The following is a 27,400-nucleotide window of genomic DNA, read 5'->3' on the forward strand; positions in this document are numbered from 1 at the left end:
AGTTTCAAAGTAGGTACATCGTCATGTAGAAACGACGGTACATGTTACCGGTGGTAACAAGCGTTTTGCTCCAAGGTTAATCGCCTCAGTGTAGGACAAGCACGCGACATTGCGCGGTCTGTCTAGGGCTTCCTTGTCCAATGACGAGAATTAAATCACTGGGCCGTTTGCACTAGCCTTGACAACCACTGTGTAACCTTGGCGCGTTCCGCTGACCAGCGTTTCGAGTTTTGAACTTTTGACGTTTCGTCATGGGATTTTGGGGCGTGTATCCGATTTGTCATTTCCGCTCTGTATTTTTCTGGGAGATTTGAAAGTAGATTATAATCTTTTTCTACTCCTCTACTTTAATCTGGCATTTAAATAACCAAAAAGTCTAATATAAGTACATACATAATTAAACTCTTTGAAAAAGTGTACGCTCTATGGCCTATAAAAGCATTGTTTACAAAGTGTAACTGTACTATAATGTCGCCAAAAAAGCATTGTTGTTGTTTTTTTTTTTTTTTGACCTGGAAACTGGCACCTTTACTTTGTTTGGTGCCATAGATATACTATAAAAAAAAAGTATACATTTGCCGCCATTTTCCCGCGCGTTGGAAAATAAATTGGAAATTTTTTGTGTTTCGTTTAAAATTACGTCGTCGTAGAAAAAGTATTGTATGCAACGTTGTATAACTAGGTCAAAAAATGCTCGTGGCGTCTCTTATTGCGATGTTCGCCAAGGCTCACATCGCAACTCACGCCACTCGCATTTTTTGACCCTTCTTATACAACTGTTGCATAAAATACTATATCAGATTATTTCGGCCTTCGAGTTTTTTTTTCTTTCAAAATCAAATCAATCAATCTTTTTGAGCATATAACGTATCATTTTTGTGCCAATCATGGCGTCCTTTCTAATAAGATGAGCCGTTACAATGGGCGATGTACCGATCTTCTGTGTCCATGATGATTATTATTATAATGATTAATGGGTCATTATACTTATAATTTAAAGTCGTATAGGCGACAAAAGTGGTGGGTGGAAGGTAAAAAAAAACTATAGAAAAAAGTGTAGGTACTCATTTAATTCGTGTAAAAATACTCGACATAAATAATGATATTCTACATAATTCTATAATATACCTAGTTACCTACTATCACAAAATTGCGTCATTAGTTTAGATTTTTGTGATGAAGATGTAGGCAGAATGTCGAAGCAAAAATTCTAATTTATAACAGCTATAAAAGTCACGAACTACTTACAAGTCCAATTTTACTCTGCTATAGTGTTTTGTGATTTAAAAGTGCTTATTATTTATTTATTATGAATAGGTATTAAGTTAACTCAGATACATACTTACTTAAATATACAAAAGTAAAGCTAACCACTCGTTTTTGGACACAGACGATCGTTAACACGATTTATTTGAGCACGATTCTGATACTTATAACTTATAACAGAAAGTTTTAACTAAGGCCAAATGTGCTCCCGCTGACCCGATTACTGTGTAGCCGTAGCATAGGGCAATCATCTCTTTACAACAAACACTTTCAGCTGTATGATATAGGCCTACTTTTGGCCGATTCTATCCAATACAATCCTTTCAGACTAGTCATTATCATCATCATAATGTCATCCAAACCGTATTCAGCGACGGCGACTCCTAAATATCTATCCTGAGACGTTGTTGTGGTGGGCTCTGATGTGGCTGGCGAAACCGAAATTGGACTTGAAGATCCGGTCACACGGCACACAATAAAGCTGGCCTGACGAATTGAATGTGTTTTTATAGGAGGGTTTCGGCAAATCTTCAAGAAATCGCCCTAAAAGGTAGTTCTTCGAACACCCGAAGTCAATATCAGAAGGGCGAACGTAAAAATATAATAAAATCTTTATTCTTTTTGCAAATAGACAGTTAAAACTTAGGGTTCTAGATATTTTTGCGTTAATAATGAGAATGACCATCGGTATTCAAAGATTACCCTAAAATATACGATCGCACCTGCGTCATCTTTAGTCTTAAAAGCCTTAGGCCATTTAAACCTCATAAGCAATCCAACAATAACACATGACTATTTACAAACGATAAACAAACTAATCTATTTCTAAGCAGTCTTGACAGAGTTTATCAGTTCTTGGTTCGGTGGAACCCAGCCACCGAAAGCCTTCTCGAACTCTTTGGCAACAGCTATTGTTAGGTGGTCGTTGCATTTGTTGCCTACGATCTGGATGCCTACAGGGAGGCCTTGGCTGTTGAGGCCTATTGGACATGCGGTGACGGGGAGGCCTAAAGCGTTGAATATCGTCAGGTATCCGCAGTTAAGAAATCTGTAGTAGACGCGGTAGTGCAGGTGAGCAGGGTAGGGATACGTTGGGAACAGCAACACTGCATCGTTTGATAATGCTTTCTGAAAAACAGAAGAATTTAAGATTAGTTTTATTATCACTTGCGACGTCGCAGTCGACTTGCTGACTACTTTACGTCGCCGTCGACTAAATCTCACTGGTCTGAAGCGCACTTAACTTATCGCGCTCTTAGGTTGCCGCGCGAAAAATTTAGGACAATAGGCCTGAAGTTGCCGAAAGTTAAATAAAATATATAAAAAACCGGATAAGCGCGAGTCGGAGTCGCGCACGAGGGGTTCCGTACCATTATCTATATACTTATATTATTTTTAACCTCTCATATGCCGAGATACCAGACACAATAGATTTTACATTGTGTCTGGTCGAGATCCGCGTTCCGGCGTTTAAGGGGTTAAAGTAACTAAGTATTCTGTGAATATTTCAAGCGTCTATCTGTTGCCGTTATTAATATAGAGCCAAAACGAGTTTAAAAATCAAGGATTTGTATGGGAGCCAATTTAAATATTTATTTTATTTTGAATTAGTAACTATTGTTATAGTGGCAACAGAAATATTATTATATCATCTGTGATATCAACTATCTGACTATCACGGTTCATGAGATACAGTCTGGTCACAGACGGACGAACGGCCAGCGGAGTCTTAGTAATAGAGTCCAGTTTTTTACCCTAATGACAGAAGATCTCGGTCTCACCTGAAAATCTTCTTTAATCTCCTCGAAGACCTTAAGAAGATTCTGATAGTACCCTTTAGGTAGCGCGTCGAAGAATTTCTGCAGTGGTCCGTAGGCGACGCTGGTGAAGCTGTGTGAGGACATTCCGAACATCTTCTTTAGCACCTCAGGCCACACTGAGACCCATTGGTCACGTTTCTCAGGGTCTGTGTATATGTTTCTGACGTGTCTAATGTTTACAAGCACTCTGACGCTGATCTCCCACATATGCTCTATGTTCTTTATCTTCAGCTGGAAAAGAAAACAAGAAATAAAGATGATCAATTCTAAAACAGCCTCTGTGGTCTAGTGGTTAGAGCGTTGGGCTCACGATCTGGAGGTCTGGGTTCGATTCCCGATGGGGACATTATCGAAATCACTTTGTGAGACTGTCCTTTGTTTGGTAAGGACATTGCAGGCTTGAATCACCTGATTGTCCGGAAAGGTAGACGATATCGTACACCCTTGGCCACCATCACATCATTCTCTATTCTTGTCTATCAAAGGTCAAATGTTTCAATTCCTTATAAGACACGACGTTCACCTTCTCTTTAATCTGTTCCAAGCTCTTCTTGATCTTCCCCTTCCTCTCTTTCCTTGTAGCCCATTGTTGTTTGTTTGCCTCTTTCAATGTGTTTAATAAATTCGACCATCACCCGCCCACCTTTTTTTTTGACATGACTTATTGTAGATTTGCCGCAGATTGCACTTGGCCGGACAAATGGGGAGCGCTGAAGGCTTTCACCCGGTATCCGCCCCCCTTCGCCACCATTTCCAACGTTATTTATTGACATGGTGTCTCAACTAGTAGGCTTTTATTTGGCATGTACCTTGAATACTCAAGTCTGACTTATGAAGCCTTAGAAGTAGGTAAGTATTTAATGTCAAGGTGCCTCTTCGTAGTTTAACAAGTGTATTACATACGTACATAAATAGCCGACATTTGTACATCACACTAACTCACACAGCTGGGCACAGGCCTACCGGAGGGGGAATGGAGCATACTTCACCACGCTGCTCGAGTGTGCTGGTGAAGGCTTTTGGGTAGCCCGGGACAAACGACTTAACTTGCCTTCCAAAGCACGAGATCATCTTACTTTTACGGACAATTAGGTGATTCAGCCTGCAATGTCCTAGCCAAGAAGCTCACAAAATGATTTTCGACAGTGTCCCCATCGGGATATAAACCGGACCTCCAGATCGTGAGCCCAATGCTCTAACTACTAGACCACGGACTGACTCTTCAGCTAGTTCCTTTGAAATCCGTCGACTTCTGCAGTTTGGCGACATATTTAGCTTTAAAACACATAATAACTGGTCCTTACCGCGTTTAAAGTAGGGATATGAGACTCCCTATATATTATGATAATAACCGCGTAAACTTAAAACAATGTATTTAGCTTTAAGTAACGTTTTGTACATTTTCTACTTTGAGTAAATAAATAAATACTTCTTTCGTATCGCTGGTTATTATTTGAAACCTTGTTTCTTTGTCTCTAGACTGGTTGTGTAATAAATAATACGCTGTTACATTGTATTTGAAACTTTTACCTCTTCAACGTCCGTGTTGTAAGTATTCTTGATGTACAATTTGGCTCTCTCCATAGCATTTCGTACGTCCGTTCCGATTTTGTTAGTCACATTACTGTTGTCTCCATTCATGTAGTAAAACTTCAGTTTGGACACGTCCACCTAGAAATGAAGGTGATAGAATTAATTTGCCATAAACTTAACACATAACATATCAAGCCTGTAGGCAGATGTGTATATTACACCTACTCGCCAGCTATCTTTAAGTCCCATATAATAAAAGGCGAGCCCACTGCCACTAATCGGGCAGAAATCTAGGAAATTACGTGATATCAATTATTCAGTGGTTCATAAAGGGCTAATACCGTGGCGGCACGCCGTTGGTCCCGGTTACTACTTACTGATGTAGTAGTCATTACATGAGCCATGTCAGGGACCTTTGACGCCTCAATAGTAACCCTGGCACCAGGATTGAAGAGGTTGGTACTCCACCTCACAACTCACACGATAGAAGAAGAATACCACGGCTTTCTTTTCGAAGTCTTTAAGAAAGGTTTAAGCTGATGAAATAACATACAGGTTTATCCAATGGAACATCGGGAGCACCAGGTTGCTTCAGCACCTTAAGAAGTAGGGTTAGGTCCTCAGCATAGCGCGTAATGGGTCCTAAGGCGAAGTATTCTTCGAAATCTGGGTCTAGACAGTCTGGTACATGACCTGAAAATTTACACATTATCTACGTCAAAAAATTGCAAGTTTCTAATCTGGGGGGCTAAAGTCACATTGAAGCAATTCACATCAAAAAGCAATATTGCTATTCGACATAATCTCATCCTGACATTGCGCATTTATTTTTATATGCGCAAATGTCAAATAGCAATATTGCTTTTTGGAGTGATTGCTCTTTAACAACCCTGATCTGCCTAGTCTTTATACTAACACCCGTATTCTCGGATGGTAACTTGAACCTAGCCTGTAATGAGTCCGCGCGAGTTTACCTTCAATGGACAGAAGCCTGGGCGTGGGTTTGTGGCCAAATATGCCAGTGAACATGGGCGGTAGTCGCAGGGACCCGGCGATGTCTGACCCCACGCCCATAATTGAGGCTGCCGCCGATATCAGAGCCGCCTGCAATTGTAAGATAACCAGCATTAGTTACACGAAGATACGCAAAGGAAGTAAATTGGGTAGTAATAATAATAAAATTATTATTTTAATAAAATATATTTTAATAATATTATTATTTTATTGGGTAGTAATTATTATTATCAATAAATGACTATGACTAGTTTCCTAGGTCAAAGATAAATTATGAAATTCTGATTACTAAATAAAGACAAATCTAAAGGTGACAAAAATTGATTTCTTTTTTCTATTTAACTTATTTATGAATTTTAATAAAGAAAAATGTAATAATAAGTGCGACAGTTTGTCACGTTTTTCTATGATGTCATAGGTAGCTTTCTCATACAAATTCCATAGGTAATATTGTGTTTTAACGTTTAGTAAAAAGTAACTGATTTGACTAGTTGGAAATTAGCCTATTATGATGGACTTTATTACAAACTAGATGTCTCGGTGAACTTTGTATTACCATTTTTCACATTTTCTCCTTGAAACCTCTCCTGGACTACGACAAACATTTCAAAACCAAAATCGGTTCAACCGTTCTCTAGTTTATATGTCAATATAGAAAAACTGAGGGCTCATGTTCACTACATGATTAGGGCTCTGATATAAGCATCAGTACCGTAGCTCGGTCCTTCTTCTTCTAACGTGTGGGTTGTGAAGTGGATTACCAATTCCATCAACCCTCAGGGTTATTATTGAGCCGCCAAAGGCCCCTGATATGGCTCATGTAACGACTAATACTTACGTCGGTACATAGTAGCCGGGACCAACGGCTTAACGTGCCTTCCGAAGCACGGATCATCTTACTTTCGGACAATCAGTGATCAGCCTGTAATGTCCTAATCAAACTAGGGATCAAAGTTTTGGGAATAAAGTTATTCTATTCTATTCTATCATAAAGTGATTTTATGTGCCCACCGGGATTTGAACCCGGGACCTCCGGATCGTGAGCCCAACGCTCAAATCACTGGACCACGGAGGCCAGCTCGGTCCTAACTATAAGGGATGCGTGTGTAAGTATATAAAAATCCTTTTTTTTCCACTCACCTCTCCACCTGAAGACCCGCCAGTGGTTCGTTTCTGGTCATAAGGGTTCATGGTTAGCCCGGTGACGTTGTTATAAGTCTCCCAGTTCATACACAGTTGCGGAGTGTTGGTGACCGCTATGGGGATGGCCCCAGCAGCTCGAGCTAGCCTGATGATGGCGGCGTCTTGCTTAGCTGGGTTCCTGTAGGGGTATACGGTACCACAGTCGTTGCTCATGCCTGGAATATATAACAAAAATCTATATCAGATGATCAGAATGAGTCATTGACTCATTCATCACGAAATCTCAGAAACTACAATATAATATGTAAATTTCCTTTGTATTTTAAAGCAATAAAGAGTATAAACAAACAAACAAACTACAAGTACTAGGCGTGGTATTAATAAACTAATCTCAGCTTTGAGACTGCCCTCAAGATCATGTCAATTCTTATACATTCTTATACATATAAAGACATGGACTTGAGCATGGTTTTGAATGAAGTCTCATGATTTCAGTACTTTTGACACTAAATCGGTACCGGCTAAGAAATTCGGCGTCTGAAGCCGGTGGTGGTGGAATGGTTAACACGCTCATCCCGGCTTGACAAGGGCTGCGGGTTCAAATCCCGTCCGATTGTTGGTTTAGCGATTTTATTTGTAGAGATTTTGCATAGTTTATGCTCGGTATAAAAATCAATACCAGGTTTATTTTGAAGGCTGCTAGGGTGGTATTAATAAACTAATTTCAGCTGACTATAGAATTCCATTTGCTGCATCTGCTTACCCCGGTGGGAAATAGGCGTGAGTTTATGTATGTATGTATGTAATCTCAGCTGAGACTGCCCTCAAGATCATGCTCAAGTCCATGTTTTTATATAAGTACCGTTACATTGACATGATCTTGAGGGCAGTCTCGAAGCCTAAGTAAGTACCTACACTTTACTGAGTTTTCTGTTAAACGAAAATAAACTAAAGATTTTGAATCTATTATTGCGAAAGAGGTATTTTCTATTGTGATGACAGTATGTAATAGGTACACTGGGCTTGTATTCTGTATAAGAGTGAATGCAGCGAATCCTGTTCGCGAGGCGCTTCGCAAGAGTTGCTAAACGTGTTTATGACACGATACTGAATGGCAGACGAGCTGTACAGACGGGCGGTAGACCGCAGGATGTAGGTACAGTCATGAGCAATATCATGTACCCACTTTAGAACCTTGTCGCACTATCATATTTGACATTTAATGAGACTTACGGTGTAATTTGTCAAAAAAGTTAATGTGACATGGTTTCAAAGTGTATACATATTAGTACTCGTGACCGTACACCAGGTACAGATAATTTTATTTAAAAAAATTGTGCGTTAGATCACGATCCTGCCTGCTGTAGCGACACACCCCGAAAGCTTCATACAAAAAAAAACCTCGTTTTACACAGACGTTATCATACACGCGCATCTGTGTGTGTGGACGTCTGGCGCTCATACGATTGAAGACTAAAGTAAGACTGACTGTGAGGTGGCGCAGCCGCTGGTGGGGAGCGGAGAGTTGCCGTCCTATTCGTAGTTATTATTCCTTATTCAATGAGGTTTTTTTTTTTTATTTATTTAGATAGGGATACCAACAGTACACATATTGTAAAGTTATAAAATACAAGTCTTAAATTAGTTTTTGTATATGTGCTCCAATTACAGGTACACACAACATTCGTAATTACAACAACAAACTTGAGGTTGAGACTTAGCGATGTGTGGTCTAAAGTGGAGCTCGCAAACTCAAACAGTCCTACTCGCTCTTACAAGTACCACTCAAGCTATTTAAAAAAAAGAGACGCGGTTTTTCAACCGCTCGTCTGTGTAAGACAAGAGTGCAATGGAACGGAGGTAACAGTACAATGCAACAGAGCTAATTATTGGATCATGTAACGGATACAACTCCCGGTGAGCACTAGCATTAAGTGTACTAGATTATCAACTAGCGGCAGAGGAAACATGATGGGTAATTAAAATACGTTATTTTGTAAATTTCGTCAAGGTAATGCAGGTGGTAATTATTAGGTGTAATTAATATGAGCGTTTTGCTAAGTTCATCAACATCCTCCTGCCCTTCTGTTCTATCGTGTGGGTGGAGTAGAGTACCTCATCAACCCTGGTGTCAGGGTTACTATTGAGCCGCCAAAGGCCCCTGACATGGCTCATATAACGACTACTTACTTACATCAGTAAGTAGTAACCGGGAACAACGGCTTAACATGCCTTCCGAAGCACGGATCGTCTTGCTTTCGGACAATCAGGTGGTCATCCTGTAATGTCCTAACCATACTAGGGACCACAATTTTTGTGATATGTCCCCACCGGGAATCGAACCCAGGACCACCGGATCGTGAGCCCAACGCTCAACCACTGGACCACGGAGGCCGTTCTCCTCGTCGGTCAGTCGGTCGGTTCCGACTTTTTTCGTTTTGTTTAGTTCATAACATCTCTCTCTCTTTATTTAAGAGCTGCGTTCTTGTCGGTGGAGTAATCGCCATTCTTGTCTTCTTCCCGCCAAATCCAAAGAAAAGAAGGAAGAGAAGGTGCAGGTCGTGTCGTATCAGGAGGTGAAGGATTTGGCGGGAAGAAGAGAGCTCATAACATAAGTATATAAAAATTAACAGCCTATATACGTCCCACTGCTGGGCACAAGCCTCTCCTCAATCAACTGCAGTGGCTATGGAGCAGACTCCACCATGCTGCTTCACAACGGGGAGGTGTTTTTTGTGTTTTATTCAATTTAAATAGTATTACTACGTTTTAAAATATTTACAGAATCAATTCAAATTATCACCAGACCTGTCAAATCTTCAGGTTAAAAAAACGAAAAACGGGAACGGGTGTTCGGCGGATAAGAAAATGACTAGGGACCACAAAGTACTTTTTGTGATATGTCCCCACCGGGAATCGAACCCAGGACCTCCGGATCGTGAGCCCAACGCAACCACTGGACCACGGAGGCCGAAAAGTTAATGTAACATGGTTTTAAAGTGTGTACATATTAGTACTCGTGACCGTACTGAATTTCTTCATTTATAGACACCTACTCGTTGATGTCTTTTGTTTGTACTTAACTTAATAATTCGATTCAATATCGATACAACATGGAAGAATTTTGGTAATTCATTGTTGGTGAAGGGCTGATGAAACGTGAAGTAATCTTGACATTTAGAAGATCAGGTCATCCATTATCCACAAGGAAAGTAAAAAGAAATGCATTTACGAATGCAGGTATGCATCATACCATGACCTTTAAGAGGTAAGGTTTTTATTGTATGAAAAATCATTCATTCATCTCAACCTTTTAAAGGTCGTACATAAACTCGGGCCGCGATAGCCCAGTTCGGAGAACGCCTGGCTTACATCCTAATGTTACGGGTTCGAATCCTGGCTCGGTCTTTATACCACAGAATATGAGTTTGAACTCATATTCGGATTATAGATAAATAATTTGTCTTGTGGTTTTCAGGATTTCAAAACGTTAATGGTAGTGGAGCAGCGTGATGGAGTATGCTCCATACCCCCTTCCGTTGATTGTGCTCATCAGTATTAGTAGATACCTATATAGGTTGTTTATGTTATGCATGGTATATTGCGTACTTCGGGCGCCTATACTTTTCGGTACCGTTACTAAGCGGGATATATTCGGAAGCCGCAGTGTTTATTATGAGTAATCTACCCTTTACGGACGGAGATTTTCGTTTTCCTTTTATAGTAAGAATCTGTACCCCATTAGTCTTATTAAATTAAAAGTTTACATACTCAAATTCAAATTCAAAAATATCTTTATTCAGTAGGTAACATAGTTACACTTTGAATCGTCAATTTTTACATAACGAACGTCTCATCCGCCTAAAACTGCTATAGCTTCGCGCAACCTGTATAGCCGTGGAAAAGAAGCTGCAAGAAAAACCTCGACACAGGGCCCTAGACGTTCTTTAAAAAAATACTAACAAATAAGTATATAATAATAAATACTTACATAAAGCAATTTCCTACCACTTGGGTCAAGGCGCATGTTAATAGCTCTCTACGGACGATTTAACTTCATAAAATTGTAGGTATTATAACAATAACTGTTTTTTGCCTGGTCTGTACACAGTAAGTAGTGGGGAATCGCTCTTTATGTTTATGTTATGTCTTCATTTTGTATTTTTTTTATGTTTTACGACCGGATTGGTTGAAGCTGTGAATGAATACCTCAGTATGACTTCCATTTAGATTCGTACTATATAAATTAGAGTCTAGTGAATAACCAAATAGTGAATGGTAATATCACGCATATAATAAACTAAAAAATAATAATTTATATTTTACGATTATTTATTCCTTTAGTCAGGCACGTTAGGCCGTTGGTCCCGGTTACTACTTCCATCAGTAATACCTGGTGGTACTGATGTAAGTAGTAACCGGGACCAAGGGCTCAACGTGCCTTCCGAAGCACGGATCATCTTATTTCCCCACCGGGAAATATGACAAAAAAATTGAGGCAAATGATTGAGATGCAAAGTCGTTTGTACTTTTTTCGTAAGGTGATCACCGTAAAATTATGAAAACTAGTTCGTATTAATTAAAACACATAATAACGGGATGACTGATTCCGTGATCATGGCACTTGCAACAGTGTCGAAATATCGAGAGTCTCATATCCCTACTTTAAATGCCGTAAGAACCCGTTATTATGTGTTTTAATTATGATAATAACCGCGTAAACTTAAAACTAGTTCGTTTTGTCACTTTACAAGCTTCGCAGGTCAGAAAATAAATTATACATAACATAACATAGCTGTGTAAGTGCTGTAAGAGTAGAAGAAAAAAGAACCATAATAAGGACTAGAGAACCGGAGACGAAATATGATTGGCCACCAGATACGACACGATCTGTTTATAAAAACATCATAGAAGGAAGGATTTAAGGAAAGACAGGAAGGGGTACACCTAGGAGAACATTTATGAAACAAATAAAAGAGAAGGTGCAGGTAGCGTCATATCAGGAGGTGAAGGATTTGGCGGGAAGAAGAGAGGAATGACGACTACTTCACCGACAAGAGCGCAGCTCTTAAATAAAAGAGAGAGAACATAGCAGAACTGTATCAACATACAATAAGAAATATGTCAATGATTACAAGATAATTTGATTACCCTGGCATCATAAAGCGAATAAATGAGGAAAATTGACAGATTTTATAGCTACGCGACCTTTGCCAGAAGAATGATCTATAAGAATCTGACCAGGTAATTTAAGACAACTTGTTTGATTTCTTGTGATAAAGTTTAAATGCAGGTGAACTGCATTTGAACTGCAAGACAACTGCGCCAAGGTGCTTTGCCTCCTCGGACGGATTTCATTATCAGCCGGGTCTGCATGACAACCGCGCGACAGGCGCGAATAATATTGAGCGCTTCGACCAATAAACGATACGAATTGCTATCTACGTAGATGGACGTCAAACGGTTATTGGTCGAAGGCCTCGATATAATCCGCGTCGCGCGCGGTGCGGTTACCGTGCAGAGCCTACAGATCATAGAAACAAGGGATGCGTTGCGTCTTGTTAGGTTTATCAACTTTATTATGTGTTGTACAAGTCAGTTTTTAGTATTTTAGTGGTTAAAGGGTAGTATAGTTGTAGTAAATGCTGGTAAAGAAAAATAGTGAATGAGCGCGACGCCAACAAACTACGGTTGTAGTTTGGCGATAGTATTAAAGTGTATATACGGGTTGGCCCAGAAGTTCACGTTCAAAATGAAAAATTGGATAAAGGCTTAGCTATTAGAAACACCCCCATATATGTTCAGCGAATATTTACGGTTTAGGAGATATGACCCATTTTGTACCTTTTTCTAGATTTTCTACCTTACTTCAGAAATGATCATTTTGTCGCTATTCCTTTCTTAATGATTCTTTTATTTTACTTCATAACTATGGCTAAAGATATGTACCGCTAGGTGAAAAAAGAAAAACAGTCAAATCAAAGATAAAAATAAAGTTATTGGAAGTCAAAGTGAGAATTCGACCAAAAATGTTAAATTTGTTAAAACTTCGCCGAAGAATAATAAACACATGATGAGATTGTCATGGACTCTGAAAGTATTTATTGACATACTTATGCGGCAAACAAAACAAGTCACGTCAAAAAGCATACTAAGTACGTATATTACTTTTAAAACTACAAAGTACTTATATAAAATGTGGCCATAATCTTATTTAACGGGCAGTATATCACTCAATATAACTACGTTATACAAACGTGTTACAAACTCGTTTATAGAGGCAGGCATAAATGTACAGTACATGACATAATGGTCCTACTGGTTTTCTTGTTTCTTATTTACTACCAAATTATTTACTCTGTTAGAGACGTAATACGCATGACTTGATAAATACGATCTCTTAAAAATATCGGTAAGGTAGGTATTAAAGTAAACGGTTTTCCGCAAAGCATAATTATACTGTCAGTTTGATAAAACGCGGTAGAAAAATACCTCATCATCTCCCTAGCATTATCCTGTTTTTTACAGGGTCCGCTTACCTAACCTGAAGATTTGACAGGTCCGGTTTTTTTTACAGAAGCGACTGCCTGCTGGACCTTCCAACCCACGAAAGGAAGGTCATATACCTCCGAAAATGCATTTCTCGGGAATGTGGGTATCCTCACGCTGTTTTCCTTCACCGCTGAGCACGTGACGATCATTTATGATCCAAACTTGAATTCGAAAATAAATTCGACAGTCATTGGTTTAGGCTTGTTTTTTTGTGTGTGTTTTCTAGCTACTTATTCAAAATTTCCTTGTTATTGACTACGTCGATGATAGCAATAGAAAATGAATTTATTAAATACCGGTATCAAACCGGTAACGATAATAGTAATCCGGCAATGACCTTAATTATAATAATTCGATCACGTTGTTGCTCGGGCAACTGATTATCATGAATCATTTAGTTAATTTTTCCTTTTTTTTCTTTTTTTTTCGTAGCAATGCGCCAATGACAAAAATCTTGACAGTGATCTTAGTCTTCAATGATCACTGTCAAGATTCACTTCAATGATAATATAATTATCGTGGCCTGACTTATTTTCAATAATAAAATATACCGGATAGGGATCTGAATTTGGAAAAGGTGAGGACCAAGAGAGAAATAATAATAAAAACAGGACGTGTTATTTTACATAACATAAACAGCGTATATACGTCCCATTGCTGGGCCCAGGCCTTCCCTCAATCAACCGGAGGGGGTATGGAGCATACTCCACCACGCTGCTCCAATGCGGGTTGGCGGAGGTGTTTTTACGGCTAATATCCGGGACCTACGGCTTAACGTGCCCTCCGAAGCACGGTATCATCTTACTTTTTCGTCTGAGAGGAAAAATATCTGAAAGAATTAATCGACCATAGCGGGTCGATAGCGATAAGCGCTGAATGAGGGAAAACGTCGACCACGCCGGCGGGGTCGATATCGGGGTCCTGAAGTTTTTGGTGTCGTGAGCTGATTGGCTGCCTCTATGGCTAGAGTAATCGGGTCGTCGGGATCGTATATTACGTCCTTCGGACGCCGATACTTTTCAGTACCGTCCCTAAGCGGAATGTACTCGGAAGCCGCAACTACCAGGGGATTTGAGTGGTGCGGAGCAGAATCGAAAAAACGTTTGGAAGCTAATTTGAGCCATTGGGCAATGGGGCAGACCTAGGTCAACCGGTGGGAGGTAGGCTTGAGTTAATGTATGTATTTTTTTTACCTGGGTACTTAGCTCATCTTGCGATGGTTGTAGCTTTGATTACCCAAATTGGGATATAGTCATAAGCTTAAGTTTATGTTTTATTTTTGTCTGATGACAAAAATAATGACAGAAAGGTCTACATACCTTCAACAGCTATGCTTTCTTTCACTGTCATAGGGACACCAAGAAGTGGATACTCCTTCGCCAGGTCTTCAGGAGTCCTATCGTTGGATGCTATCATCTTGTCAATAACCCTCGCCTCCTTCAAAGCTACCTCGTATCTTGGTTCCACCACAGCATTGAGGTAAGGGTTTACTTCCTTGCATCGGTCTATGTAGGCTGATACTACTTCTTCTGAAGTCACCTGTAAAGGAATAAGTGTATATAGCAGATAGATATGATAAGCACAATACAATAACAGGGTGTTAGTGACATTGTAACGAAAACTTTGAGGGATGATGCAGACCATGATTCTGTGTTGATATCAAAATAAAAGAAAGTAGTTATAACTGTAACTTTCTTTTTTCTTTTTTTTAACTTCCAGACAACTATAAGGCGAGAAAATATGTAAAAATTCAAAGCTAAAAATTCTAAACCGGCGTGCATGCATGAAATGTTCTTACTAAACAAAGGTTTCACAAAGTGATTTGGAAAATGTCCCCATCGGGAATCGAACCCGGACCTCCAGATCCCAACGCTTTAACCACTAAACCACGGAGGCTGTGAGGCACGATAAAGACAGTCACATTTATATAAAACTTAATTATTTACTTATTTTTTTTATACTAAATTTTATAAAAGTTCCGAGGTTGACTGCACGACTTGTGTTTTGGCGACTTGCACCTTGCATTGCCAGCTCAATAAAATATACAATAATAATAATTGTCTAATTTTACTGATGAGATTAACGGTTATTTAGCGAATAAACAGTTTGTACTGACAGTATTTTTCGATTTTAAAAAAGCGTTTGACACTTTAGAAACGAGTACATTATTGAACGCAATGGAAGAGTGTGGAGTGGGAGAACCGCTGAACAAATGGTTCCGCGATTATCTCACCTCGCGCTCTTATAAAGTTAGATTGGGTGACACGTATAGTGACGAGAAAGCGGTCCGGTGCGGGGTGCCCCAGGGGTCCGGATGCGGACCTGTGTGCTACTTGATGCACGTTAATAGCCTGTGCGGAGTGCTGCAGCACTGAACTGCGCATATGTTCGCGGACGACCTGTGTGCTCTGCGTGCCGGCACTGACATCGAGGAGACCTGCCGTCTTGTTCAGATGGATGTGGACGCGGTTGTCAAATGGTCCCATGACAATGGAATAGTCCTCAATTCCGATAAAACTAAGCTTCTAATAATACACTCGCCATACTTGCCACTCAAACAAACACCTCATCTTATGTATACTCATACTTTTACATGTTTTCATAATAGTAGAACCAATTGTACTTGTAAACCAATAGAACGTGTTAAATGTGTCACTTATTTGGGAATGAAAGTTGATGAACATTTTTCTTGGTCTGATCACGTCAACTATATTTATAGTAAATTAAAAATATTATTGGGTAAGTTCTACCATTTAAGCTATAAAGTTCCTACTAGTACCTTAAAGTGTTTATACAAATCATTAGTCGATTCTATCTTAGGTTATGCTCTTAACTGTTATGGTCTTACAACCAAAACGAATATAGAAAAGCTAGAAAATATGCAAATTAGATTTTTAAAACTCCTTGTTAATAAAAAAACTAAAAATAAATGTAAAGATAACTATAGAATGCTATTCAAAATTTGCAAAATTCTACCTGTCAGTTTGAAACATAAATATTTATTATTAGTACTTAATCACAATAAACCAAATGTATCTGTAACAGTAAATAAAATAGTTAATAAGTATAATACTAGATCAATGGCCTCAGGCAAACTGGTTGTTCCGAGAGTATACAATTATTATGGGGATAGGACCCTAAGTAAGCGCATACCTTATCTCATCAACAGTTTGCCTGAGAACATTAAAAATGAGACAAAAATGTTTGAAAATAAGTTAAAAAAATATTTATTAGATTTAATTTAGCACGTACTTACCTATTTTTTTAATTCTTAATTATTGTAATTTAACCAAGTGAGCGAGACTGTGATCCTGCAGACAAATTGCTTATGCAATTTTGCAGGACATTGCATTTAAACTAATGTTATACTTAAGGCTTAATAATAATAAATAAAATAAAATAAATAATAAATAATTATATTAAAGACTAAAAATATCGTTATCTACCTTGAAAGTTTCAAGATTTTTAAATACATAGGTGTCAGTTTGTTTTTATTTTGTACCAGAAATGCAAATAAAAACGAGTATATAGGTACTTACTTTAAAGGAATTTACTTTAAAAATCATGCCGTAAGCGTGAAAAATTACATTGGGACTTTTAAATTAAAATGAAGTTATTTTTCAATAAATTATTGATGCCTGATGCCCTTTTTTGGCTGCTATCAGACGAACTACACTGTTGCAACCAAGCGCAGTCGGATCAGCAACCGCCCGCAGTCGAATGTACAACTACATGCGGTTGCATGCATATTTTCTATCATCTCACCTGTTTATTCCTAATCATACCAGCCAAGGTGGTAGCAGATTTGAAGAGCAGAGGGTTGGCGGGAGGAGGACACTTCCTGTTCCGTCTGATGTTGAGGATGTAAGTCAGAGGCCACACCACGAGGGCCAGGAGGGACACCAGGAACCTCAGGAACCATCGCATGAACCCGTTCAGCATGGCTGTCTGAAACAAAGACAACACTTATGTATGTATGACAATAGGTGGTTCACGTAGCTCGACCGTCTTTTGACGCCGCCTTTTTTTATGGGAAGACAGGCAAACATATGACCACTATCTCACCTGATGGTAACTGACGATGTGGTCGACGGTGGAACATGCTTACCTAGAAAGTGCTTATTCAATCTTGCCTTGAAAAGTTTGAGATTGAGACTGTCTCTCTCTCTTTATTTAAAAAAGGCCACAACAAAACAAATCATCTGAAAAAGCAATATTGCTATTCGGCATTTGTTTGCATTGCGCACCTACATAAACTGCCTATATACGTCCCACTGCTGGGCACAGGCCTCCCCTCAATCAACCGGAGGGGGTATGGAGCATACTCCACCACGCTGCTCCACTGCGGGTTGGTTGGGATGTGGCCTTTTATCCCCCTTATCGGGAAACAGATTCGCGGGCGGAGAAATCCAGACCTTAGCAATTCGCATAAGGAATGAGGAAGCGAAACATCACAGGTCACAGAACGGGGTTTGGTTAGGACATCACAACAAAGTAAGATGATACGTGGTTCAGAAGGCATGTTAAGCCGTTGGTCCCGGTTACTACTTACTGATGTAAGTATGTAGTCGTTACATGAGCCATGTCAGGGGCCTTTGGCGGCTCAGTAATAACCCTGACACCAGGGTTGATGAGGTTGGTATTCCACCTCACAACCCACACGATAAGAAGAAGACCTAACCTGAAGGTTTGACAGGTTCTGTTTTTATAGAAGCATAACAAAACACACATGCAGAAGAAAAACATGTCACAAATAAAGGGATACGACAGATTACCTTACTGCTTTGCTATAGGTAGTAGCAATTTCTTCTAGCCAACCTTAATAAGTTTAATACCATTTTTTTAAAGTATATCCGTGGATCTTTCTGTTTATCCCATTAAACACAAATGTCGATGTTTTTAAGGCTAAAGTAGTTAAATAGATATTGCCTAGGTCAAGATGTTGAGGTAAGACTGCGGTTAGGTACACGATAGTAAAAATCATACTAAATACTAGTGCAAAGTGCGCATTTTACAAGAATAACGGGTGTATTCCTATACAGTTCACTCGCATATAGAAATTAATGCTATTTAAGTAATACAAGACGTCTCAAAAAAAATTGAACTGTTTCTATAGTTTAAGTTGAATCGGTGGTAGTAGGGTTAGCATACTCTTTGAAAATAGGACAACTTTCTCAAACACAATCTGATACTACATCTAACATTGTACGGTAGACACATTTGAAGAACTTTAAAGGATTCTAAAGGACTGGCAAATAAACAAAACACGACCATTTTACCTTAACAGCGATTATCCTCATTACAAACCCAACAATATTGGTCACATGATTCCGACTCTTAGCTATAGGTACGGCTAAATACGGCGGATACACCAAATTGTAACTATTCAAGAACACTTCCACAATCACAAAACCTTGATAAATACTAGCACTCAAAACTATAAGCACTGCTCGAGTGAAAACATATAAACTTGCATTGAAACACGAACTGCATAAATTGAATATAGGACTTATCATTTTAGTTGCAACAATACGTGCGTTTGAGGGTAAATAGCAAAGTAAAATAGGAGATAATAGTTCCGTAACCATATTGCGTTATCGGTGTAGGGTGACTATTAGGTATTGATAAAACAAAATAATAAATAAGTAATATAATGTCAGATAGATCAATATATTGGCGATTGAGTCACCTGTTATTATATTAATGATTTGGTTATAGACTTCAAAAAAGGAGGAGGTTCTCAATTCGACCGTATATTTTTTTTTATGTTTGTTCGGGCATAACTCTATTTATGTCTATTTTACAACTATAATAAAGAAATATACTCTGTGTTATTCCAAAACAAAGAATAAAGATAAAATGGGTGTGAAACAAAATCCGCGCCACGAAAGAAGTCGATGAATTATAATGAACAAGTCAAAATATTTCTATGTAGAATTAGCGACAGCAGCGCCGCGGCGCGGCCGCTTGACTCTTTTAAATTTAAAAATATCTTTATTGAGTAGGTAACTTAGTACCACTTTGAATCGTCAAATTTTATTCTCATCCTCCTAAAACTACTGCAGATTTTCAAAACTTGTATAGCCGGGCAAAAGAAGCTTTTGTGACACGTACTTTATTTTAAACCTAGTGTCTCTTTTAGCTTTTTTTAGAAAAAAAAAACACTGATAATTTTTAATACTTGCCAACTAATCTTAATCCATGTTTTATTACCAAAAAATATACTTCTCATCAAAAAAAAATCGAAACACTTTCGAATTTTGGTTCAATAAAACAATTTGAATTTGTAACATCCCCACTGTAACTTTACATTTATTTTTTATTCCTAGTACTCACATTACGTACACATTACATACGTATTATAAAACGTTGCATTGTTTCGTTTTTTTTTTTTTTGATGATTTAAGTAGACTTATTTCATTTGAATCGTGTTGCGCGCGGTGCGAATTATATCGAGCGCTTGGACCAATAAACTATACGAATGCTATCTACGTAGATGGACGTCAAACGGATATTGTCCGAAGCGCTTAATATAATTCGCACCGCGCGCGGCGTGGTTGTCATGCAGACTCGGCTGAAGGTCGTTTTTTATCTGGAATATACCAACATATCCAATGAAAACCCTGGTCACCCTACAATGAGCTCGCAGAATACCCAATAAATAATCTAAACATTTATTTTTATTACCGCTTCAAATGATATCTTGACATTGATCAGCTGGAGCAGTTGTGGCAGTGACCGAAGGGTTACCCGGACAAAGGAACTGATAACACAGTTTGTGATAAGACTGTTACTAATTAACATCCAAACAATTATTCAGATTGAACTTTGTTCCTATTTAAACAATACATAGCATCACGCCTATATCCCGTGAAGGGGTAGGCAGAGCTGTATAGTACAGTCATGAGCAATATCATGTACGCACTTTAGAACCCTGTCGCACTATCGTATTTGACATTTAATGAGACTTGCGGTTCAATTTGTCAACAAAGTTAATGTGACATGGTTTCAAAGTCTATACATATTAGTACTCGTAACCGTACGTACACCTACTCCTCGCCAGCTATATTTAAGTCCTATGTAGTAGCGGTAGAGCCTATTGCCATCTATGGCACATAACTCGTGTTAACCATGTGATCTATGACTAGCTTTTGCCCGCGACTTCGTCCGCGTGGCGTGTTATAAAAAGAGAGATCTTTGTGTGTGTGGGAGTGCATATCAAATTTCAAGCATCTAACTTATGCAGTTTAGATTTCTTCATACATGTTTTTCCCGTTAACTCCCATTTTTCAAAATACAGCCATAATTAAACTTTATATTTACTAAGGTATGCATGCATGCTAGATTGACAACATCTACCTATCTTACGCGGTTTCGATTTTTTCATACAAATGTTTCTTCCCGCTAACTCCCGTTTCCGTGGGAATTTTGCAATATCCTATTGCAACTAATCTTTAATTTAACTAAGGTACCTGCATGCCAAATTTCAAGCGTCTAACTTAAGCGGTTTAGATTTTTCATACAAAAGGATTTTCCCGCTAATTCCCGTTCCCGTGGGAATTCCGGGAATTCCTTTCTTAGTGCACCTCTACGGTACTTAAGCTACGTCCCTTCCAAATTTCAAGTGCCTACGTTTAGCCGTTTAGGCTGTGCGTTGATATGTCAGTCAGTCAGTTTCTCCTTTTATATATTTAAGATACAGACATGAATTCAGCCACCCAAGAAAGTGTGGCTGGATTGTGTAGAAAGGATATGTGTGTGAAAGGTGTGAAACCTAGATGATGATTAAATGGATGGAAGAGGAATACATGTTGTGCCGACCCCACCTATAGTGGGATAAGGGCAGAAGGATGATGACAGACATGAACTCTAGCTCAGAAAGTCAAATTCAGTAGTTTAGAGTTGGATCCGAGATTCGAACCTGTGACTACAATGGAACTCCACGTACTCCGAACAGGGTTATCACGGATTATAACAAATCCACATATTAGGTATAATATAGGGAAATAGTTTTTTTTTTATGTTTTCGTTTTCCCCGAAGGGCAAGGCAAAGGGAACTATGCCCATACAGCCATGTCTTATGTATTTTTTTCTTGATAATAAATAATGAAATGATAAAAGGCGATGACGATGAATGATGAAACTTAAGCTCCCACCCTCAGAGCAGACTCCTACTCCGAACCTTAAACGAATGAACTCAAAAGTCCGCATAAACTTTTGAGTTATAAAGCGGCTTGTTGGCACGAAGCGAACATAAAAGATACACTTTATTTATTGAATATTCCGATATAATAACACTCCCGCGAATGTTTTCTGACTGACTTAATGCGATCACTAACCAAAAAACACTACTTTGTATTGATTATTGAGATTATTCAATGAAGAAAGCAAGCGTCCCGTTTCCGTACCCGCCAAAAAGCCAATAGGGAAATAGTAAACCTATCCACAGAGTTTTTATCGTCCACAGACTCCAACCTCTGATTTAAAAAGTAAGCAACGGGAAAATGAGATAGGATCCAGTTTATCTTGTGGTTTTACCCACCACGTACCTATCACATGCTCAGCGCTGAAGGAAAACATGGTGAGGAAACCCACATACCCGCGAAATGGGTTTCGTAGGTATGTATCCTAACTTGTGATGTGCCGTTTCTAGGATTGTTCCCTCTTCGGGAATATTTCCGGCAGGAAAAAGGCGCGAAACTTCTGTAAAAAGAGCTTTATTACCTATTTTTTAGGCAGACAAGACCAAATTACAAGAATAATTTGAAAAAACGATTGCGTTTTGCGATCCGGAGGTCCCGGGTTTGATTCCCGGTGGGGGCATATCACAAAAATCACTTTGTGATCCCTAGTTTTGTTAGGAAATTACATGCTGATCACCTGATTGTCCGAAAGTAAGATGATCCGTGCTTCGGAAGGCACGTTAAGCCGTTGGTCCCAGGCACGTTAATCGTTACATGAGCCATGTTAGGGGCCTTTGGCGGCTCAATGACAACCCTGACACCAGGGTTGATGAGGTTGGTAAGCCATCTCACAACCTATACGATAGAAGAAGAGAAGAAGACCAGCCGGTGTCTTTACTATTAAAGAGTTTTTACAATGGGAACATTCTCACTTTGGAAATATTCTCGGGAACGGCACACCACTGGTGTTGGCCTTAACTCGCTGTCTGCAATCGGCGCAAGACTTCAATAGCCACCGTAACATTGCGTGTTGTCGCTTGTTTTTGCTATTGCCAATCTGTTTAGGAATTAAGGATGATTGTCAAGTTACGAAAATCTCGTATGATTTAGGTTTTTACCTCATAATTATAGTATTGTTTACCTCATTGGTACATAACCTGAGTAGATTGTACTGTTACGAAAACTTCGCCATCTTCAATGACAGACAGACAGATCACGCTCGTTAGAGCGTCTCCAGGGTGGGCAGAGCAAGATCATCATTTCCCTCGCGTTATCCCGTTTTCACAGGGTCCGCTTACCTAACCTAAAGGTTTGACAGATCCGGAATTTTACAGAAGCCACTGCCTGTCTGACTTTCCAACCCAGGCCAGCCTAATACAGGTTAGGACCAGTGCCGTTCTCAGGAATGGTCCCGTTGTAAAAGCTCTTTAATAGTAAACACACCGGCTAGTTTTCTTTTTCAAATTGTTCTCTCTTGTACGGTCATGAGTACTAATATGTCATCACACACACACACACACGCACACGCACACGCACACGCACACGCACACGCACACGCACACGCACACGCACACGCACACGCACACTGCAAACTGTAGGTATAAATAAAATTCGCTTAGTACCTTAGCGTTATTACGGCCTCTATGTGAAACTTTATACCCCTTAAATTGAAACTAGTACTTACACTTATGATATCTCTTGATTTGTAAACACGACGTACTTAGTTTTACTTAATAACTGTAGCCTAGTTAAATAATAATGTAAATCTAGTTATAGAAGAGCGGAGTTTCCTATCACAAGCAAATCGTTGCTTAAATGGACCTGATAATGTAAAAATAACTAAGATAAAGAAATAAACATTTTTATTTTTATTTTTTTTTAATATGTATACACTTTGCAACCATGTCACATTAACTTTTTTGTCAATTTAAACCGTAAGCCTCATTAAATGCCAAATATGATAGTGCGACAGGGTTCTAACGTGGGTACATGATATTGCTCATGACTGTACTCTGATCCTATCTGCATAAAGGCTAAGTAACTCTTTTTACTTCACTTTTGCGTAAGAGCAGCGAAAAGGCGATCGCTTTGTGATATCACTAAAACAACATAACATTTCATCACTATATTATATAGGTACCTCTGAATTGGACTTTACGAGTTTGATTTATGTTTGGATCATACACAATTGATATCACGTGGTTTCCAGGACCTGTGCCTGATGATAAGGGATTTAAAATTGCTGGCGAGACGTACCCCTTCCGAGATACAGGTGGGATTCTACGTCATATTAATAATCTCTCAGTTGACTTTTGTATCTGAACCCAATCTACCGTTCCAGTCTTTACTGGAGTAAACCTAAGAACTGTTTAAAACAAGTCTCAAATCACGGAGTTTTCAACGTTCATGATAGTTTCCTTTAACAGTTAGTGAGTACTTGTAGGTATGCGCAATTTCTCAGACAAAATGTGGCAATCTGACAACTACTTGCCGTGCCAGTACGCTTGGTCAAGCCCTTTGCGCAAGTTTCCTACAATTTAGAGACAGGCCACACGGCTGTCGGTGCGTTGCGACGCCGCAAAGGTGTAATTCAATGTACTGAACGTCCCGACGTCTCAACGTGTGGTGTGGCTTTTTAACATAAGTTATCCTATTAACCACTACTTCAGTACAGGCCTAAACCAATGTTTGTCGAATTTGTCTCCGAATTCATATTTGGATCATAAATGATTATCACGTGCTCAGCGGTGAGGGAAAACATCGTGACTGGGCTGGTTTTCCCTTCGCGTGTTGGAAGGTCAGACAGGCAGTCGCTTCTGTAAAAAACCGGACCTGTCAAATCTTCAGGTTAGGTAAGCGCCCTGTACAAAACGGGATAATGCTAAGGATGATGATCCTATTAATTACTACTAAGTACTTACTATTTGTTGATTTTATTATGTGTTTTGATTGTAAGTTATGTGTTATTCCTTTTTGTGTGGTGTTCTTATATAATAAACGTTTCTTTCTTTCTAACTTTGGAGATGTGTCTCGAATGGCATTCACTGCTTGGCCGGGAGGTGCTGAAGGCTCTGACCACAGGCCTGAGGGTACCCAGTAGGACGCAAACCTTGGCTCTTCTTATAGAAGCGGCCGGAGTGGATGGGCGGTGGATAGCGACAAGTATAGAAAGAGGGAAAAGTTCGACTATACAGCGGGATTGGTATTTAGCTTCTCAAATTTTTTGCTGTAGCGAGTTGATTAATCGCTTCCATGTCTACGTAGATACAATCCGGACACTCCATACAAAAACGTCATTCTTATCGAGTGCCGCTAAATGCGTAAGTGCGAGCGAAACAGTTTGCGCGGGGTTTTTTTTGAGGTGACTTATTGTAGATTTGCTGCAGATGGCATTAACTACTTGGCCGGACAAATGGGGAGCGCTGAAGGCTCTCACACGGTACAACGTTTGAGACAACAGGCCTGAGGGTGTCCAGTTGGGCGCGAACCTCGGCTTAGGGCGAAAAATATTTGAAAGAATTAATCGACCCTAGTGCTTCGATATCGATAAGCGCTGATTGAGGGAAATCGTCGACCACACCGACGGGGTCGGTATCGGGGTAGGTTTGCGTGGGGAACCCTTACTCCTTAGTAGCTTACTGGCATTTAAGACTAAATTAAGACCCAGAGGTAGGGGTAAGGTAGGCGCCAGATACGAATTGGTGAGGAGCGGAGAGTTACCGTTCTATACGTATAGTATTATTTATTCTATGGTAATAGGGTAAACATCGCAACGGACCTACCGTGAGGGATCCCTCTTAACTTGACCGACTATTAAACTACTTGCCAGTCCAGTGGAGCGTTTAGTCTTTGTTTTGCATTGAGGTTATTGACTTTTGTAAGGACGTGCTTCGCTACTTACTAATAAACTGTCTGATAGCAAACTAAAAACTAACTGTCTGTCTGTCTGTTTATATAATATAAAAACTAACAAAACCATAAAGAATGTGCAAGAAGTTCTGGAGACTTCTTTCACATTAGGTAATAACTTGGAACAAGTCTCAAGTTAATAAAAGTAAATACAATACTCGAATAACTCCTAATAATAATATACCTCCTCATTTAACTAAAAATGCTATGATAAATTATTCATTTATTATTTTAAATACTTACTTTAGTGAGTACCCATTTTTTAGTATTTGATTTGTTTTATTTTTAATTTATTTTTGTTGATTGAGGATGGTTGTGACCTGCAATGACGTATATAGACTTACTTATATTTTTATGTCAATTTTTAATAAAACAAATTTTACCATGTTTGATAAAAAAAACAAACAAACAAACATAAGGGTAGATTTTTTGACGTGACTTATTGTAGATTTGCCGCAGATGACATTAACTACTTGACCAGACAAATGGGGAGCGCTGAAGGCTCTCACCCGGTAGGTAGAGTATAATATATATCACTCATTTCTCGCCAGTTATATTTACGTCCCATGTAATAGACAAAACAATGTCTTTTAAAGACACGTGGGTCTGTCTGCCTCGAAAAGCATTTATGGCTTGAGTTCATGTATGTATAGCGACAAAGATATTGTGCCCTACCGCCTATCACCATACGGTTCATTATATCTATCATACTACTTCGTATCAACAGTGGCTGCCGGTTGTTTCTGATTTTTTTTAAATTAAGATGGGTTTGCTCTTGATTCCATTCTTCCACGATGCAAAGAAGGGGTCGTCGGTGGAGGGAGCTTACTCAGAAGATGCCTATTCACCCGTGACTTAAAGTACCCCAGGTTATAACATGCAGGAAACACCGACGCCGGCAGCTCATTCCATTCCTTGGCTTTTTTTTACCTTTGATGGGTTTGCTCTTGACCCCAGACTTGCCCTAAGGCATTGACGAGGCCTAAGATGGAGCTCGCCTAGAAGGTGCCTGTTCACTCTGGCCTTGAAAGCACCCGGGTTAGGTATATGCATTCGGAAATGCAGAAGACGGCAGAGAATTCCATTGGCTGTGCTCACCCTATTAGGGATGAGCGGTAGTTTAGGTATGAATGAGCAAATGTTTTATGAATGAAAACTGTTATTTTATGAACTAGGTCAGCGCTAAGGCATTTTTGGCAGCTAACCCGATTCGTGAATGAAAATAAAAGTGAAATTACGTCTAACACGCCGATTGGTGGACTAACAAACAGTATTACTTTCTCCTCGGCTTTAACTTTCGTTTAGGTTACTAAAGAAGTATAGGTTGTTACTTCTTTATTTAGTTTTTATGAAGCAAGCATGACTGGTTAGACGTTTCTTTGTAAAAATTGTTAGTAAAGAATAGAAATAGTTTATTATAAAAGGACGCCATGCACAAAAACAAGACTAATTACAAAAGGCGGCCTTATCGCTGAAAGCGATTTCTTCCAGACAACCATAAGGTGAGGAAAAATGTAAAAAAAAACCCGTATACTCGTCTTGGCACCCAATGCGTGACGATCCGTGCCCGGTGGACGGTGCTCAGGGTGCCCACATTTCTCACCACGTTTTGAATGGAAAAAGGAAGGAAGGCCTTTGCCCAGCAGTGGGGTCTTGTAGGCTCGATTAGATAGGTTAAGAATAAACACGTTCTTCATGGTAAATGAGTCTTGCAGCTAGATATGCCATGGTATGACCCATACCTACACTCGTAAATGCATTTTCTTACTTTCCTTGTGGGCAATGGATGACCTGATCTTCTAAATGTCAAGATTACTTCACGTTCATCAGACCTTTGCCAACAATGAATTACCAAAATGGTTTGCGTTTTATATAAACTTTCAATTCTTCCATCTTTATTGAATCGAATTATTTAGTAACAAAAAAAAAAAATCAAAAAAATCGAATCAAAAACGAAATTCGAATTATTTAGTTTTGTAG

General features: G+C 39.2%; 1 protein-coding gene and 1 pseudogene across 5 annotated transcripts in view; one reads left to right on the plus strand and one right to left on the minus strand.

Annotated features, from left to right (window-relative positions):
* Positions 1-1,050: 1,050 nt before the first annotated feature.
* The window catches only part of LOC126369628 (fatty-acid amide hydrolase 2-B-like), a 29,198-nt gene continuing 2,848 nt past the window's right edge, over positions 1,051-27,400 (minus strand). Inside the window, exons 1-9 of one of the 5 annotated variants that reach the window (XM_050014142.1) lie at positions 18,608-18,899; positions 17,094-17,272; positions 14,648-14,867; positions 6,774-6,991; positions 5,594-5,723; positions 5,173-5,312; positions 4,617-4,757; positions 3,048-3,317; positions 1,051-2,394 (exon numbers count right to left, since the gene is read on the minus strand). In XM_050014142.1, coding sequence (XP_049870099.1) covers positions 2,092-2,394; positions 3,048-3,317; positions 4,617-4,757; positions 5,173-5,312; positions 5,594-5,723; positions 6,774-6,991; positions 14,648-14,867; positions 17,094-17,270 — 1,599 coding nt within the window. In that variant the 5' untranslated portion in view covers positions 17,271-17,272; positions 18,608-18,899 and the 3' untranslated portion in view covers positions 1,051-2,091. Of the gene's footprint in view, positions 2,395-3,047; positions 3,318-4,616; positions 4,758-5,172; positions 5,313-5,593; positions 5,724-6,773; positions 6,992-14,647; positions 14,868-17,093; positions 17,277-17,393; positions 17,551-18,607; positions 18,900-27,400 lie in introns of those variants that run through there. The other 4 variants (XM_050014138.1, XM_050014139.1, XM_050014141.1 and 1 more) reach the window with 4 other exon arrangements.
* On the plus strand, positions 15,447-16,684 carry LOC126369684 (uncharacterized; annotated as a pseudogene).

Source organism: Pectinophora gossypiella, chromosome 9, assembly GCF_024362695.1.
Source record: "Pectinophora gossypiella chromosome 9, ilPecGoss1.1, whole genome shotgun sequence".
Taxonomy (NCBI): Eukaryota; Metazoa; Arthropoda; class Insecta; order Lepidoptera; family Gelechiidae; genus Pectinophora; species Pectinophora gossypiella.